The sequence below is a fragment of the Martes martes genome, assembly GCF_963455335.1.
Source record: "Martes martes genome assembly, chromosome: 4".
Classification (NCBI taxonomy): domain Eukaryota; kingdom Metazoa; phylum Chordata; class Mammalia; order Carnivora; family Mustelidae; genus Martes; species Martes martes.
Window position 1 is genome coordinate 69,323,856 of NC_137891.1, and position 18,385 is coordinate 69,342,240.

Below are 18,385 nucleotides of genomic sequence, written 5' to 3' on the forward strand. Positions count from 1 at the left end.
GAGCTGCAGTGTTAGAGCCCAGAGGGCCTTTGGGATCTCCTCGGAGGTGATTCGAGTTGTTGATGTGAAAAGAGCTAGATACTGGCAGAGTTAGGACCACCTTCATTTAATTTCCACCATTCCGTTTCAGGTGGAAATACAGCACATTAAAACCTGCTCTGGGGTAGTAGGTTTCTTTGCTTACTGGTATCAACTTTTGGACAAGTAGCCAATGAAAATCTCCAGGGAATATAAGTACTCAAACCAATTTATACCTTATTGTAAATTAATGAGATTTTTTTTTTCCTGTCATGCAGGGAATGGGCAATTTAAATTCTTGTAAGGTGGGAGGAAAGAGATATGAAAGTAATATAAAGACCTGGGGGTGTGTAGAACAAAATAAATGTATGACAAACACACGCTCGTTTCCTATGATGTTCCAGATATTGAACCAAGTCCTGGGATCCTAGGATAAGTAAGACATGATCCCCAGCTACAAGTGGGGGATGCAGTTAATTAAAACATAACTGGAGCACAGAGTCAGAGATAGGCTTAGGGTGTACTGAGGCATGGGGAAGAAGGTATGCCTGGGAAGAATGTTAAAAATCGTGTGTGTGTGTGTGTGTGTGTGTGTGTGTGTGTGTAGGGGGGCGCCTGAGTGGTGCAGCTGGTTGAACATCTGACTCTCAGTTTCGGCTCAGGTCGCGATCTCAGGCTTGTGAGATCGAGCCCCACATTAGACTCTGAGTTGAGTGTGCAGTCTGCTTGAGTTTCTCTCTCCCTCTGCCCCTCCCCCCTACTCTCTCTCCGGCTCAAATATATCTTTAAAAACAAACAAACATGTGGGGGCTGTTGGTTACTTGAAGGGAGGTGACAATGTCTCATTTGGTGACTGACTGCATGTGGGAAGTGAGGGAAGCATGGAGGAGCTCGCCCGTTTCTAGCTTGTGTCAGGAGTGTCATTCACACACGTGGAGACAGAGATTAGGGAAGGAAACGCTTTCTCCCTCATCTCTGCCAGTGGAAATCCCAAACATCCTCTGAGTCCATTTATTCACACTTATTCATTCAACACTCGTTATCTATTGTATAGGATGTCCATTATGTCAGGAAATGGGCTGGTCCTGGAGACATCATGATGGAAAAATTCCAGTTATGTTAAATGTTTCCAAGGAAGAGGTGCAATGTAAGCATCTAACAATAGATCATGGGTGCCCTCAGCCAGCCTGGGAAGAGTAAGAGAAAGTGGCTAAATTTTGGGAGAGACAATTAAGCAGAGATGTGCAGGATATATGCAGGTTAGTGAGTCAACAGAGGGAGAAGGCCTCTCTGAAGGAGTTTGGTGGATTGAGGAAAACAGATGTGGCTGGAGATGAGGAGATTAGAGAAGATGGCTGTGGACTGTCCCCAGTTAGGCTGACTTAGAAGAGTCCTGGTTCAGTGAAATGGGCAACTGTCTAGGCTCTACTTCATGGTGAATTTAGCACTGACTTTGGAGCTGGTTCTAGTAAAAGGGCTTCTCTCTCTGGTCCCTGTGGAGAGTTCCTACTTGATTGACTGGTTTGGGTATTTGGGCATTTATGATATTCTTCTTGAGAGGAAAATTTCTTTTTCTTTCTTTCTTTCTTTCTTTCTTTCTTTCTTTCTTTCTTTCTTTCTTTCTTTCTTTCTTCTTTCTTTCCTTAGTTTTATTGAGGTATAATTGACTAATAAAATTGTGATATATTTAAAGTTTAATACATGGTGATTTGATGTGTACATACACTGGGAAAGGATTCTCACTGTTGAGTTAATTAACGCATCCATTATGGAGAGAGACTGTCTTGATAACCTACCCGAGGACTGGAATTCTGTCTCTGAACCACAGCACTGTAGCTGGGATCCTATTCTGTGCTACCTGACCTTTCCATGTGTGGTGCTGGGTGAGGTCATCTCCCTGCTGGGTCCAACTTCTGGATAGTGAATCTCTTCCCTTGGCCAGATTTTGTAACTGAATTCATTCTGTGAGTGCATCTACCTTCCAGGTCCCTGTTCCCTCTGTGATATCTTGTCCAGGAGCTGACAAACCCAAGCTCTTGCTCTGATGTGGTATAGTAGAAGCTTAATCCATTTCCCTGCATCTTGACCTTCAAAATTACTAAAACTCATACAATTTTGTTAAAGAGATGCAGGAATGTCGTTTGCCAAACATAAATATTTGTATATGCATCGGGCATCTCACTCAGTTCTAAATGTAAGGCAGTATCATTTCATTAAATTTGAGAATCTTGGGGTTTTGAAATCCATTTTTAAAAATGAGTTGCAGGAGCCTGGGTGGCTCAGTGGGTTAAAGCCTCTGCCTTCGGCTCAGGTCATGATCTCAGGGTCCTGGGATCGAGCTCCACATTGGGCTCTCTGCTTGGCAGGGAGCCTGCTTCCCTTCCCCTCTCTCTGCCTGCCTCTCTGCCTACTTGTGATTTCTGTCTGTCAAATAAATAAATAAAATCTTTAAAAAATAAAAATAAATAAATAAAAATGAGTTGCTAGGCCAAGAGAATTTAGCCCTATAAATTCAGCAATCTTTAATGCTATGTGCAAGGCATTTTTTAGGCTCTAGGATTAAATCAGGAACAAAATAAAGATCCTGACCTCACCGATCATCTATTCTGGTAGGAAGATTAGCAAGTAATTCTGTAGCTATTTGATAAAGTCTTCTCATCAAATTAGGGGAGATGCTTCAGGCTTTAAGTCTAAACTGTGGTGAGGTTAGTTGGGTGCAACCCCACCGTGTAGTTACCCAAAGAAATTTATCCTCTCTGAGAATCAGTAGATTCTCAATGGCTTATTGAACAGATGTTCTGACTCCTTTGAAACGTTGGCTGTGACTAAAGGATCATACATGCATTTTTGTTTCTGACTCAGCAAATTCTCCCGTCCCTCCACCTCAAATGCCTGTGTGTTGCAAGGCTCACGAGACAATGGACAGTTTTCTATTCTGAGGATCCTCCATCCTCTGCTGATTTCTCTCCTTCCCTTGGTGCCCCACTTCTGGGTCACTCTCCTTCCCGAAGGCTTCTGCAAACATGACAGAGCCAGGAAGGGATACTGGGAAGTTAGCATCCAAACTACCCAATCGTCCTCCCATTAACTGCTTTGGTAAATTCTTAGGAGGCGATAAGGGTTGTGAAAATAAATGAAGGAAACCTCAGTTAAAATGGAACCGGGCTCCATGCTCAGCAGGGAGTCTTCTTCAGACTTTCTCTCCCTCCGTGCTGCCCCACCAACCCCTCTCTCAAAATGAAGAAATCAATAGATCCTTAAAATGGAACAGGGAAGCGCTGAAGGGGCGCCTCTCGCGCGTGTACCAGGCTGTGGAATCAGCAGGAAGAAGGAAGGTAAGAATTATCTTGACAAGGGAAGACATTTCTCACACAGGAATTTCATCTCCCACTTCTAAGAAAAAGAAGGAAGATCCCTCCCTGTTCAGCAATGCACTAACCACGCTTAAACTAATGAGGAACGCCGCAACTTTGTACTCTTTCTTGTTCTTTTCCAGCCAACTTTTGTTTAAAATTACCCTCCCTAATTTCCTCCTACAACCCAATAACAGCCGACTTTCCCTTTGTCTCTTGGGACTTGCCTGTGGTTCCGCATCGTTTGTTTGTCCCAAAGTACGATTCCTCTACTGTTACCAAAGAAACGAATTTTGCTGATGACTATTTTATTTTTAAGGTAGACAGGGTCATTTATTTCCAAGTCACATCACTGCTATGGTAATATCACCTTATACTCTTAAAAGGAATTTATGGGCAGAGAGGAAAATACATGAACACCAGCCTGCAGGAAGCCTCAAGGACAGTAGAGTATGGAATATTTTTCCAAGAGTCACGCTTCCTTCCAATGAGAAGTTTCCCAAAAGTACATTAGCAAGGGTCAAATGGTGGCATAAAGAGTCATTTCAAGAATTTCAATGTAAATTATCGAACCTGCATCTGGGGGGATTTATTTCCTTCTCAAAAACTAGCTCTTAGGATTGTCAGTATACTTTTCTCTGCCTATTCAACGTGTGCAACCCAGACTGGCTTTTGTGAGACCAAACCGATGTCCCAGGTGCAATTTGCAAACTGATATCAGAAGCAGTCATGCTCGCAACAGATCCTCGGTAGAAGCCTGATAATATTTATATACGTTAATACTATTTTTCAGCATCTTTTGCCTTGCCTACACATTTCCCTGAATTAAAAACATTCTTTTTTGTAAGTGTGACAAGACAGTAACAAGCCTACAAGTTCATTTTCAGCAGCAGATGATTCACAAACAAGACGTTGGCAGGTTTTTGTGATTACAGATTCCAAATACCCTGGTCTCACAAAAGTGTTCGTAGAGATTGATAGATATTAAAAAAAGAAATAAAAATGAAACAAGAGCTATAAATACGTTTCTTCGTTGGAATGAGTGATGGGAAGTTCTGACCCCATCAAACAGCATTCTTCCCTGTTTGAGCTTTTTATTTCCTTGTCTTTGACCTGCAATCAGAGTCTTTAGAAGAGATATAGTTAGCAGAAGAGGCCAGGAGGTAACTAAGAAGATGGGTGGCTGGAAATAAATGTTTCCTCAAGCATTTATTACTCTTCAGACATGTCCATCAGCTGAAATGTTAGTCCCATAGAACCACTTAGGCGGTGCAGAGGAGAGAGCGGGTAGCTGTTATTAATTTTTAAGGCTGGCAGACAGCTTTCAGTCCAAGAACAAGGCATAACTTTGCATTCTGAATAATGCAGAGATTTTCATTAGTTAGAATAGGAATCGAAGTGATAAATGATACATTGTCTGCCAAAATACTGTGACATTACATTATATATTTGCAGTTACCTTTCAGAATTGGCTTTCCAGAAGTATACTTAGACAAATTGGAAAGCTACCAGTACTGCTTTCTCACTGTAGATTTACATTTTGAAAAAAAACAATCAAAAGACACCTCTTTTTGACTGTGGGTCGGTAATGTCATATCCAAAGGGCGGTTCATTATTGCACCTGAAAGCTAAGTGTTGGCACAGATTGGACTGGTCTATGAGATCATTGCAATTGGTTTCCAGACATTTCTCTTTGCTCACATCTGCCTTCTGAAGACTCTGGGACAATTTAATTACAACTGCACTTTGATTTCGACTTCTTTCAATAAAAAATGTAAAATTACACTCACTTGAGAACTATTAGACTAAAAGGTTTGTGATTGCTTTCTCCCTGTCGTCTTTCTTCCAGTAGATCATCATGTCAAGTCAGCGTAGGGCATATTTATTTTGTCTTGAGCACCCACCCACGACTTTTTCTGGCTCTATTTTTGTTTGAATTGATGGTAACACGACTACTATATCCAGATGTCTCCTGGTAACTTAATGCATGGCCCTCCTAACAAACACTGGAATTAAACCATTAATAGCATAGGCTTCCAGCAGCTGCTTGAATGCCAGTTTGAGGAGCATTCAAATAGCTGATTCAGAGATTTCTATAGAGAAACATAAGCTAATTAAAGACATCAAAGTCAATGGCACTGTAATATCTGCCAGTAGCAATACAATCCATAGCCACCGACATTATTACTTTGAAAGAAGGCTGACAGAAGTTCAAAATAAATTCTTTACCCAGTGTAGATGAGCCTTTTCTTTTGCATGTCATTTTGGATTTCCAGGGTTTGCTTAAAATCACAAGCCTCAAGGAAAAGTCCTGTACATATTTATTCTAATGGAGAAAACATTATTGATTAATCTGTCTCTTCTCACACAATACAGTAATCTGGAGAATGAGAGCCTCCGAGTTCATTGAGGAGAACAAGAAACAGGCAATTTTGGTACTAATTCAAACTTACTTTATAAGGGATTCAGTTGGGATTTATCAGGCAGTGTATTTTTATTTTTTTGGAAGTATTTATTCTAATAATTTCCTTTAGGTCTCATGTTTTTGGAGATACAGCCTGTCTCAGCTGTAGGTTGGAAACCTGCTGCTGATTTTCTGTGGGTTAACTCTGTCAGATTGGGGAGTTACTAATGGAACTCCTGAAAATATATGTTCTGACGTTAACCTCAGAGTGGGAAGTGCTGTCATTACAACAGCACTTCTGAAATGTCAAAAACTTTCTGGTTCATCTAGTATTAAAAAAAAAAAAATCCCCCTAAGCCAGTGTAAAAGATAGAATGCAGTGTGTTCACACATTTTCACTACCTGAGAATTTAATCTCAGGGTCCCATATTTCTTCCAGTTGGTTAAATAAATCCTCACTGTGGATTCCAGCTCATGTACTGTGACTGCATCTATTTGGTGGGAAGCATTCATCAGACCCCTTTGGAGTCATGCTCTAGAAAGAGGTCACCATGGCTAGCAGGACACTCATCCTTGTTTTTTTTTAAAAGGTCAACTTTATAACCTAGACAGTAACTGCGATGATATAACTGAAACTTTGAGATAGGTGGGTGTGATTTGTTTATCTAATAATGACTTATTTTTTAAAAGTAAAGTAAAATTTTCTTTGGTATCACATGAGCTCGTAACAGTTGCACCAAAATGTGCCTTATACATCAGTGGGCTTTTGGCATATGTTGCTAAACCTCTGACCACGTAACGTCAGGTCCTTTCTGTCTTTTATTTCATTGGTAGTATTCTGCTGAAACACGACTACTTAGCTTTTTAGCATCCTATTAGTTATTTTATAGCATTTCTTTAAAAAATTTTTTTTTTACATCTCACCTTGAAGGTTGTCATTTTTAGTTTCGTGGAGCATTTTATATAATGTGCATTGCTAGAATTCTTGCTATGATGTACTGTATTGATGTTATTGCTATTAGTCAGATGTCAAAACTCTTTGGTAGCATACTTCAGATGGATCATGGATAAAATAATCCCCAATTTTTTATTTCACATTATGTTTAGATCTTCGATGAAAAGTTACTAAGACATGGTATGACAGCAATCTGTAGATCTCCACGACTCTGGGCAGCCACACATATAGTAGGGACTGAGAGTTTCAAACCTTAGTGCCATCTTCTTTGTGAGCAGTTCTGTTTGCAAACGTTTGATTGTAACTTTACTGGGCTTCATTCAGTCATTTTAAATTCCAGCTATGAAAGCTTTCATAGCCCTCTAATGATTAGCTTTGGAAGCTATAGCTCACCCAAAATAAACCCACAGGTAGATATAATAGTACTTACAGGTGTCCTCTTCTTCCATGAAAATACTGATCACATAACAGGCATACACAAAACCAACCAACTGCAAAAGAGAAAAAAAAATACTTTAAGAATTGATGCCAAATATCCAGAACTGAAGAGCCTAGATAATCCAATAAAATAAAGATAAAGAGTACATAGTAATGATGTCTGTGAATCTTAATAGGAAAAAAACCTTGTTTTTAAAAAATAGCTGTGATTTTATTTTATTTTTGGAAGATTTTATTTATTTATTTGACAGAGAGAGAGAGAGAGAGAGAGAGAATGAGCACAAGCAGACAGAGAGGCAGGAAAAGAGAGGGGGGAAGCAGGCTCCTCACTGAGCAGAGAGCCTGATGCGGGTCTCCATCCCAGGACCCTGAGATCATGACGGGAGCTGAAGGCAGAGGCTTAACCCACTGAGCCACCCAGGTGCCCCCAAAATAGCTGTGATTTTAAAGAGCTTTTCTATTACTGCTTAGCTGCAATGACTTTCTAAAACAGTGCACAGGAATGGGAAATATTTTCTAGATATTTGACTTAGCTTTTGACTTGGGATTTACAGTTCTCATACTTTTAAAATCACCTCAGATTATTCAGAACATATATTTTTAAGTTTGAACTATTTAGAGAACAATTTGTAGTAGCATTCATTATTACTACAACTATTTTAATATCTAATAGCCATTTATTTATTTATTTAATATTTAATAGCCAATTTTATGGCTATAAGAGGAATCAAAATATGTTAATTATAAATTAAATACCAATCATCTACTTAATTATTTGAAATGCTCTGAGATTACAAATTCTATTTAAATACTAAATTGTTTTGTTAATTATACCATAAGAAAATGCATTAACTTTGAGGTCATTAATCATACAATGACATTGAAGAGATAATTTGTACTTTGGCTACTAGTGGTTAAATAAATGCAGGTGCCAAAGTGTAGGCTTTCTAGCTTTTCATGTTGTTTTCTGTACTTATCATACTGAGAAGGCAATTCTTACTTTGTGGAGCTGGAGACACTGCAGTTCCTGGAGGACAGAATTATGAATGCATCTCGTCGAGTCTAAAATTACTCTGAGTACTTTGATAAAAAATACATACCTAATTAGTGGTCATACAGTCTGTGTTCTTACTTCTCTCTCTTGTTAAAGTCCATCCCCACCTCCCCCTTATAAAATAACATTCGGAAAGGAAACTTTTCTGATAGCCCCAGTGTCAAAGATTGAAGTTCTCAATACAGAGAACAATCTGTCTAGGGTTTGTGACCAGCCTGCAGATGAAGCACCTGAATCTGGAATTCACCTCCTGACTGTCTACACGGGGCAGGCTCAGGTGCTAGTTCTTCGTCACTTGCTGAGGCGGATTTCATCTCACTCTTTCAGGAAAATGCAGAGGGACTGGTGAGCTAAGAGGGCTAGAACCATAGGTGTTTGAACCAAGGAAGAGATGACCAAAGAGCATCTGTTGCTGGTTGATGGTCCCTTCACCAGCAAGACTCTTGGAATGTTGCTTCTCCAGATTGTTGATCACCTCATTGAAATTGTGGTTGAATTGGTTCATTTTCCTGTAGAAGATGTCCCTCAACTTAGAAATGTTTTGGAAGATGGTCACAGCCTATAACACTATTATAAAGAATAGGCAGCTCCTTTAGTGGTTCCTGGCTCAGACTGCAACAACTGCAGTTAGCTTTTTTTTTTTTTTTTTTAAGATTTTATTTATTTATTTGACAGAGAGAAATCACAAGTAGGCAGAGAGGCAGGCAGAGAGAGAGGAAGGGAAGCAGGCTCCCCGCTGAGCAGAGAGCCCAGTGCGGGACTCGATCCCAGGACCCCGAGATCACCACCTGAGCTGAAGGCAGAGGCTTAACCCACTGAGCCACCCAGGTGCCCCTGCAGTTAGCTTTAAACACAGTCTGGGCTTTGATGAACTCTTCCTCAGCCTGGCCACTCTGCCCTCATCTTTCTTCTCGGCATAATGCATCACCTCCAGGTGGTGCTGGGCACTGCCACAATCCATGAGTTTCCATCCCACTAAGCAATTCTTTTCTTCATCTCGCTGAATGGAACTACATAGTTTTCCATGATTCTCAAAGCCTGATCAGCTCATTTCTCTTCGTAGTCTTCCTAAAGGAGGTCATTATTCCCTGCAGTGATCATGGGGTTCTCATGACTGTCCCACTCACTGCTGTTGATCTCCTGTAGGCTTTCTGAAATTCCCTTTGAACTTTCATGCACCACTTTCGCTGCACTCAGGATGTTCTTCAGGTCCTTATATAACTTGTGGTCTTCTGTTAATTACTGGTTTATTATAAAAGGATATAATTCAGGACTAGCTAGGTGAAGGCAATGCATGGGGCAAGGTGTCGGGGGAAAGTACAGAGCTCCCATGCCCTCTTGAGTGCACCACAAATCCCTAAGTGTTCACCAACCTGGAAGGTTCCACAGATGTTCTTTTATAGAGATAAAAGAGAGCAAGTTCACCTGAATAATTTTTTAAGAAATATATTTTTTTTTTACTTAATTTTATTGTCTTTTATTTCTTCCCTGTAGTTTTAGGGCCATGAGTTACGCCAAAAATATCATGTTAACTGTATTTTCTGGAAAGATTTATTGTCTGTGTACTGAAGAGAAGAGGCCAATATATTTACTTTTTTTCCAAATGAGTCTTTTGACTGATGGAAAGTAAGATCGGGGTCTTAACTATAGTTACAGCTCACTATCTTTCCTCATTCGGTGAAGTTTTTGTTACTGATGAAACGGGAGACACCCGGTTTTAAAAGAACAGATAAATGTATAGCAACAGAAAATTTGTCAAATTCAATTATTCACTAATGGAGCTTAATAATATCTTGATAGATGACAAGAAAGGAATTTTGGCTAGGTAATTGAAATATACAGTACCATTAGCTGGAAGCAGTAAGATAAAGACATGCCATACTAAAAATATTAGCTCATTCTCTGGGCCCTCAAACAGAAATTGCCAGCCTTAATCTCAATGTTACAACAAATGAATTAATTAACATATATTCTTTTACTTTTGCTTTATTGATGGGCACACTAATAAAATATTTATTCCAAAAATTACTCTTGCTATCATGATTAACCAAACTGCTGCTTAATTAATAATGTTATTCTCATGAGAACCTGTCTAGACATCATGTTAATCACCAATTTGTTGACGGCTGAGTGTTGTATAGTTTTCGGTTTCCCAGAATATGAGTTGAAATAGTCCCTTTGGCTTTCTGCTTATCTCCAAGAAATGGAATAACATGCATTCTTGCCAACAGCAAAGACACACAAAATAAATAATACCAGGATAGTTCCGATTATGTCTGCTTTTAATAAAGTTTTGAAGGAGTCAGTAATTTTAAAGACACTTCTCTCCCACTAAAGCCATCCATCTCTACAGTTAGAACATTTAAATGATTTTCTCCTATGTACTGCAAATTCTGACTGCATAGATTCCAGCTTTTTTGACATAGTAAATGAATGCAAATGACATTAAGACTAGATTCCAACACCACTTCTTGTGTAAGAGATTGAGTCGTTTTTGCAAGTAGGATTTGTCTATGAGATTGATTTGTTTTGGCCTGCAGGCCTTACGTAAGGATTGGCAGGATTTGGTTTCACACGTGTAGACATTAGGACGACAGCCACTGGCTGTGTGTCCTGCTAGCTGTGGATCTTCGTTAAGAATGAATCAGAGAAATGAGTCGTCTCTAGAAGCATGACTGTCTTAAGGGATCACTTTCAGATGCAGCAGATGGATGAAAAATTTCATCTAAGCAACTCAGAAGAGCTTGTACAGGCCCTGGCTTAGGGTGAATGGATCAGTGGATGTGAGGGAGGCTAAAAGGATCCTTGATCAAAAATAACTTCCCAACTACCTTCCTAAATTCCTCAGCATTCACATCAACATTTAAGCATTAAAGTTTAAGAGATTCCTTAAGGAATGCCAGAAGTTTCTCTACACAGTACCAGGCTCTAAAATGTTCTTTGTTAGTCAAATTTTCCTCAAATCCAAAATAATTCTGTAAAGGTCTTGGCCAAAGCAATCCATAGGAGGAGGGAGAAGCATTTCTGTCAAACTCTTCATTCTGTGTAGAGCTTTATCCTTATGAAAGTCATAAACTTGAACATTTGCAAGTAAACTCTTCTATATGTAATTTATTTGGGTTAAAGTGTTAAGTTGCTTCTAAAAGGAAGCATAAGTACTTAATATTAAGAACTGTGCAGGGTTTGGGATTTACTCTATAAGCAGCAAGTTAGCCTGTTACTGTTTCACGGATGCTGGGTCAGAGACAAAGGACTTTATTACTCAGAGCTCAGCAGCCAGCATCAGCTTCATAACTCTGAGGCGTTCCCCTTGGGCCATGATGGACCCCTGCACATATAATGGGTTCCATTACAGGAGAGGAGCGTTGAGCTACTTTTACAGCAAAGGGAAGCAAGCCTACTCCTTGTTGGGGTAGGATGGGGGAGCAGTTACCTCATTCCCAAAGGTTGTTTGCTGAAAACACAATCCTGAGAAATTGATCAGGCAGATTGATTATAAATGTGGGAGTTATCAGTGTATCTATAGATGGTATTTAAAGCTATATGACAATAAGGAAATGAGTGAAGTTAGAGAACGGTGTTAAAGGATGAAGTTCTGGAACATTTTGACATTTAGGGTTTGGGGAGAAATCAAGAAGCTGTAATGAGACTGAAAAGGCTTGACCTTTTCAGTGACTTAAGAATTCAGTACAGTGACATAAGAAAGCAAGGGTGGGGTGCCTGGGTGACTCAGTTAAGCGTCCAATTCTTGATTTTGGCTCAGGTCATGATCTCATGGTCAAGAGATTGAGCCCTGCATTGGGCTCCACACTGGATGTGAAGTCTGCTTAAGATTCTGTCTCTTTCCCTCTCCCTCTGCCCCCTCCCCCCAAAACCAAGGGCAATCAACCATGCCAAAGGTCTCTGGTAGGTTAAGGACAATGAACACTGAGCCTTGACCGCTGGACTGGGTAGTGCGGAGCACATGGATGACCTTGATGGGAGTTGTTCAGGTGGGAAATGGGGCAAAAATGTGACCAGAGTGGGCTCAAGAGAAAATAGGATGTCAACAATTCTTTCAAGGAGTTTTAGAAAAGAAGACTAGAGAAAGGAACAGTAGTTGGAAAAAGATGTGAGGTCAATGTAGTTTTTTTGTTTGTTTGTCTTAGTTTTAGTTTAGTGTTTTTAGTTTGTTTGGTTTTGGTTTTGTTTGTTTTTAAAGAGGGACATTAATACAGGATGTTTGTTTTCCAAGAGGAATACATTTTTCCTTAATTCATGATTCACAATTTTGGGTAATGGAAAACAAAGATTATTTGTCTATCTAAGCACACATCCCTTTTATCTGCTTCCAAGCCCTCTATAATCCTGCCTCAACTTGGCTTTCAAGGCTTATTCCCCACTATTCTCTGGCATGAGCTGTGCTCCAGCTCCTAGGCATATCCCATTCTTTGCTTGCTCACAACTCCCTAATCCAGTCTCACATCTCTGCTTGCACAGACCCTCTCATCCTTTAAGCCCTGTTGCAAATGTCACTTTCTTTGATCTCTCCAGTGGATACACCTCTAGTCTGAACCTTCTCAGTACTTTGTTCTTGTATCTCTAATGGCAGTTCCCAATACGCTTTGTGTCAGAGCTATGAATCCATTTGTTCTCTTCCCAGTAGGTTTTCGAAGGCAGGACTCCTCTGGGAGCTGATGCCAAGTCCACATCCCCAGAGTCCTTCCCTGGTTCCTTCAGGGAGAAGATCTACTCCTTCCACTTCTTTGGCACAGCCTCGGGTTCTTTGATGGAGGCCCATTTCACCGATTTGCATGTCTGTCTCAACTGCCAGGCTCTTTCAACGTGAGAACTTTTTCTCAACTTGACTTTGCTTGACTAAGTTCTGAAACTTAGTATTTTGCCTCGTACAAAGAAGGTACTTATTAAATGGTTTTGAACAAGGCAATGATGCGAAGCATGGATGTCAAAGCAAAGTGTGGGAAGGAAACCAGTATGGCTAGAATGAAGAAGATGAATTTCAGAATTCCAGCACATTAGCAGCCCTGAAAATCCCACACCGATTACCCTGTCACTCAGCTGACGTAAAACCAGCTCTGCCTGTGTGCATCAGCACCTGTTATCCTGATTTGATAGGTTCCATAGATTTTTCTGCTTTGCTGTGATAATGTCTGGGTCATGTATAAACACAAGAACAAGCCAATGATTGTACCACCTTGGGAAGATGGATGGAACATAAACATGTGGAAAGAAATGGGATATTAAGCTCTTTTCACCGATGAGTTAACTCTTGGTTGGGTTTATATGAAACCAAACAGTTCAAGTATATTGAAAGTAGCTAATGTGTTCCCAAATGCACACTATTCCCTTCAATGAGGAAAGGAGAAATAATATGATGGAGTAAGAATTTTTCAGTCACCTGATTGAAGTGATACAATGTTTTTCATGATGGATGGTAATGCTTCAACTCTCACAGCAAGCCTGACTTCAGCGTGCCCTGGAGGCATGTCAGAGTCCAGACACACAACACGTGGTTGGTTCCTAGTCTAGTGTAGTAGAGAATCTTCTGACTTTCTCTTCTAGAAGGGATAGAGGTTCAGCTTTGTGCCATGGCTCACCCTGAGTTTTAGACTGGACAGCAGGCATATCCTTCCTTCCTAGGGAGTGATCAAAGAGACCCTGGGACTGAAGAACAGGCAGCTGGTGGACAGTCTCATCTCACAGTGCTGTGTGGACACATTTCTTTCTCTATGACTCCCGGGAGGGCCTTTTTGTGCAACTGTCACCCACGCCCATCTGCTTTCTCTTGCGTGCCCAGCAGAACAGAAGTCTAGGATCTTGGGATCTTCAGGGGAAGAAGTCAGAGGAGGAACTGGTTTTTTATTTATGTGGATCACTCTGGGGAGACTGTGAATCCTAGTGAGTCCTAACTTATTTGTTTTTAGTCAAGCTGTCCCTACGTTTCCTTCAGGAATCCAGAATTAGAGTTATGTCTGTTTATGGAAGTGCCCTATGCCAACTGAAGCCTGAAATTATTTGAAGACATTTGGTTCAATCTCCTAAGAGTCCCACTGGCACGCTGGGCTCCAAGTGAATCAATGAATATGGAAATAAGTTGTTTTCTCCACGATGACCATAAAAATGCACAACAGCAACAGCATCACATTTATTCGGGCTTTGGGGATTTATTGCCCTTACGTGTATGGGAAGCACTTGTATAGACAGTCAAAATGGAAAACAAATGGGTTGCTGGCTTCTACCAAGGAAGATAAGCCTTTTAATGACATGCTTTTGTGATGCAGACCCTTTGCACAAGCCAGCTCAGCAATATCGTAGAGGACACAAATATTACTCCGATTTGCAGAGCATAGTTGTCAGACTGTGCATTTCTGGTGGCAAGTTGTTGAAGAATAAGAGCATTATTTAAACAAACAAGCAAACAACAAACAAATAAATAAATGTACCTTTTCAGGTAGATCATTTTACCTAGGACTTTTCCAAGTGCCCACTGTCAATTTCAGTAATTCTTCAATGATACCGTGTGAATAGTTGGGTAAGGTTATAGTACCCGAGCATCACGAGGTAATTTGAAGAAAAACGTTTCTATTAAGGAAAACTTCAACTGGCTTTTAGCTGCTTTACAATCCTAAATGTAAACTCAGAAATTTTGAATATGTAAAGATTCTTCTAAATCGGGTTTGGTGATAAAGAGTTGTTTTTGTGGACAGGGTCAGAATGTGACGGGGTGAAGTCTCGGGTGAGCCTACATGTCTTCCTGGCTCTGCGGAGTCCTAAATAAGCCAGGGTACACGGAGCTCTGCCTTTTCCTTTCACCTGACCTTTCAAATGGGAGTCAGGCTCAGGAAATTGGAGTAAAAGCTGGGCTTGGACAGGAGCCTTCCCCTCCTCCTGCGTCTACTCAGACTGACCTCAGACTTGCCTGTTTGACCTTCTGTTCCCTTTTCTCATCTTGAGCTACTGACTTCACTCTCTGACAACTCAAACCTCTTTCCTTAGGACTTGTTTTGAATCTTCTGTCTGGCTTACTAGAGCATATTGAGTCTTTTTGTATCCCTTTCATGTTGGGGTACCCTCAGTGTCTCTGGAGAGACATTTCTACAAATGCACCCTCAGATCCAGCTTGCCACTGGACCACATAGCACAACAGGGGACTGTCTGCCTCCAAATAGATATGTGTTGGGAACGGAGACCCCCACAGCACTCACTGGAAGGCAGTAGATGGCAGAGCAATGGTGTTCAGTCCGGCACTGCCCAATAGGCATGCAGGTCTGTATGTCTAGCCACTGCTTATCTGCTTCTCAGTGAGGGGCTGGGCCAGCCAACAATGAAGCTATTGAGGGGACATTGACAGATGGCAATGTCTGGATCCCTATCTATTGTGGACACTGCTCCTGCCATCCAGCAGTCCATAGGTAACCTCAACAGACTGCTTAGCCCACTGTTGCAAATGGAGTTTCACGGGGGTATACAGAGTTTATGGATCTTAGGGCAGTCCTTTTTCTGCTCATATGTGACTGTGGAATTGAAGGGAGAAATTCTGCAAAATGGAAACCTGCTTCTCTATAATTAAACAGGGTTTTTGTTTGAGGGACATAGCTGACAACACCACCTAGTGAAATGTAGCAAATCCACTTGGCTGAGTTAGCAGACAGAGGCAATTCCCACTAATTCTACCTCCTTGAGCATCATCAGAATGAGGCTGATGATGCTGTGGCCCAGATCTGAGATGGTCCCGGGGAGTTCTATGGGAGAAACTGGCCACAGTGCCGAGGAATATCAGCCTTTGTAACTAATGGACATTTGAGTAAGGGCAGATGCGTAGCCTAGGACCTGCCCATACTTCATCACCGCTGCGGCAGTTCACTGACCCTCCACTTGGGGTCAAGGGTTGGGGAGAGTATCCCATGTCATAGACTACGTGACCTCCACTGATTGTTTCTCTCTCTCTTTTTTAAAAAAAAAAAAAGATTTTATTTATTTATTTGATAGAAAGAGACGCAGTGAGAGAGGGAACACAAGCATGGGGAGTGGGAGAGGGAGAAGCAGGTTTCCCACCGAGCAGGGAGCCTAATGCGGGGCTCGATCCCAGGACCCCAGGATCGTGACCCGAGCCAAAGGCAGCCACTTAACGACTGAACCACCCAGGTGCTCCTGATTGTCTATTTTAAATGAACGCTGAGGTCTACCACTTTGCCTGTGTGGTGTTCCTGCACCCTCCTCTGTTCTGTGCCTCTGTATCTCTTCTCTCCTGACTGCTGGAACAACTTCACCTTGGTCCTGGGACTAATGATGCTCTTAACAGCAGGGATTCAAGGAGTTCCATCTAAGACTTGGGGGAATCAATGAGGCCACTCTTGCTGGTAGCCTTGCTCTGATGCATCCAGGTCTTAGGATGGGTTCCAGCCTTGTTCCTGGGAGCTGTTGTTTACCTTACAGTTGATGGTTATGGTGTTAAGAATCCAGCTTCTGGTAGGAGAGATCTCAGTTCAATTTTGGCTTTGATCTTTCTACCTGAGTGATCTTGGGCAAGGTATTTAACTTCCCTGAACCTAGTTTCCTCATGTGTAAAGTGGGGCTAATGATCATGTTACTTTATTGATTATCACATGTGAGGATTAATAAGATAATGGATATCCACTGCTTACTGCAAGGCTTAGCTGGACACTCTTCTGGGCACTATATGTTCATTAATTCATTAAATACTTACATCTCTATGAGCTAAGTTCTTTATTAACCCCATTCTATAGATGAGGAAATTGAGGCATAGTGGTTAATTAACTTGTCCCCAAATCACTTAGGTGGGAAGTGACAGTCTGGCTCTTTGGCCCATGATGTTGACCCCACTCCTGTAGTTCTTCTACATCTCAAAGCTGCATTTATTTAGCAAAACAGTTACAAACTCTTTTATAAGCATAGTTCCCAAGAAGAAAGTATTGTTTTTCATAATAATTCTTACATAGAATTAAGTGCTATCCACCTATCTACTTAACACCTTATTCACTATACACTATGTACTTTTTAAAGGATGGTTTCAACTTTTAAAAGCATATGTCAAAAATCAGTGGAAAGGAGGAGTTTTTCAATAATGACACCCGTTTTCTTATTGCTCAAACCGAGAGTTCCTTTTCTAATATGGCTTTGGAATGATTCCAGAACTATATGTTGGTGATATTTTCTTTCAAATACTAGTGCCTATATATGTGTCCAGGCAAATTCATTATTATTGTATTTTAGTTGATTACTAAATGTTCTGTTGAAATTCAGATGCATCATGTATTTGAGGCCAGGCACAGCCTAGAAATCATGACCAAAAAGGAAGGAAGGTTAATTCACTCTGACTTATTCTTAGAGCGTCTATGTTGACCTCAAAGGGTTCTATCATCTTTATTATTTCCAGTCACTAAATAATATTTTTAGTAATATATTCTATTTTAAGGTGGTGGAGGGATGATATTAATTTTTCTGCTCCATAATTTGTGGCATTCATATTTTGTTAAAGTGGGACAGTAAGTCAAAGAAGAAAAACATAAAGAAACACCTGGTAACAATCTTGGTTCTCCTCTATCATTGATGAAAACCATTGTGTGATTTCTGGAAGATAGGGAGAGCTCTGGGTTGTACAAGCCACACCCAAGGTATTACAACCTCAATATCTCAAATAGAGAGCCATGACCTACCAGTGCGGGGCAGTGCAAACTGGTTCTGAGTTCTCATGGGAGCAGTTGCATTTCCCTAGTGCCAGAGCTTGCTCTCAGTAACCTTCATTGTTTCAAGTTGGTCCTTTCAGGTTAGACATCTCAGGTGTAATTGCCAACCTCCACTGAAAAATGGTCCCCACCTAACCAAATTCCAGAAAGGGACTCCAGAAGGAATTTGGGGGTTGGAGTGTTATGCAGAAAAGATATTTGGGCTGGATAAGGAGGGTAAGACTGAAAGAAGGTAGTTTAAAAACAATTTTTTCAATCTTTTTTGTTGTTGTTCTTGTTTGTTTTAAAATATTTTACTTTAGGAGCCAGTGAGATTTCTAGATGCTTTAAAGATCTAATCTACACTTTAATTAAAAAATCTCTGTAGACATACTGTACTCATAAAAATCCTTAAAAAATAGATTATACTATTTACGTAGTTGTGAGTGAAATGAAATGGCCCTTTTGCTTCTATTT

At 40.7% G+C, this 18,385-nt stretch overlaps 1 protein-coding gene across 1 annotated transcript in view; it reads right to left on the reverse strand.

Annotated features, from left to right (window-relative positions):
- The window catches only part of NKAIN3 (sodium/potassium transporting ATPase interacting 3), a gene marked incomplete at both ends in the record, with an annotated part of 613,987 nt that overhangs the window by 29,046 nt on the left and 566,556 nt on the right, over window positions 1-18,385 (reverse strand). Inside the window, one exon of the mRNA XM_080802810.1 lies at window positions 7,161-7,221. Coding sequence (XP_080658936.1) covers window positions 7,161-7,221 — 61 coding nt within the window. The remainder of the gene's footprint in view (window positions 1-7,160; window positions 7,222-18,385) is intronic.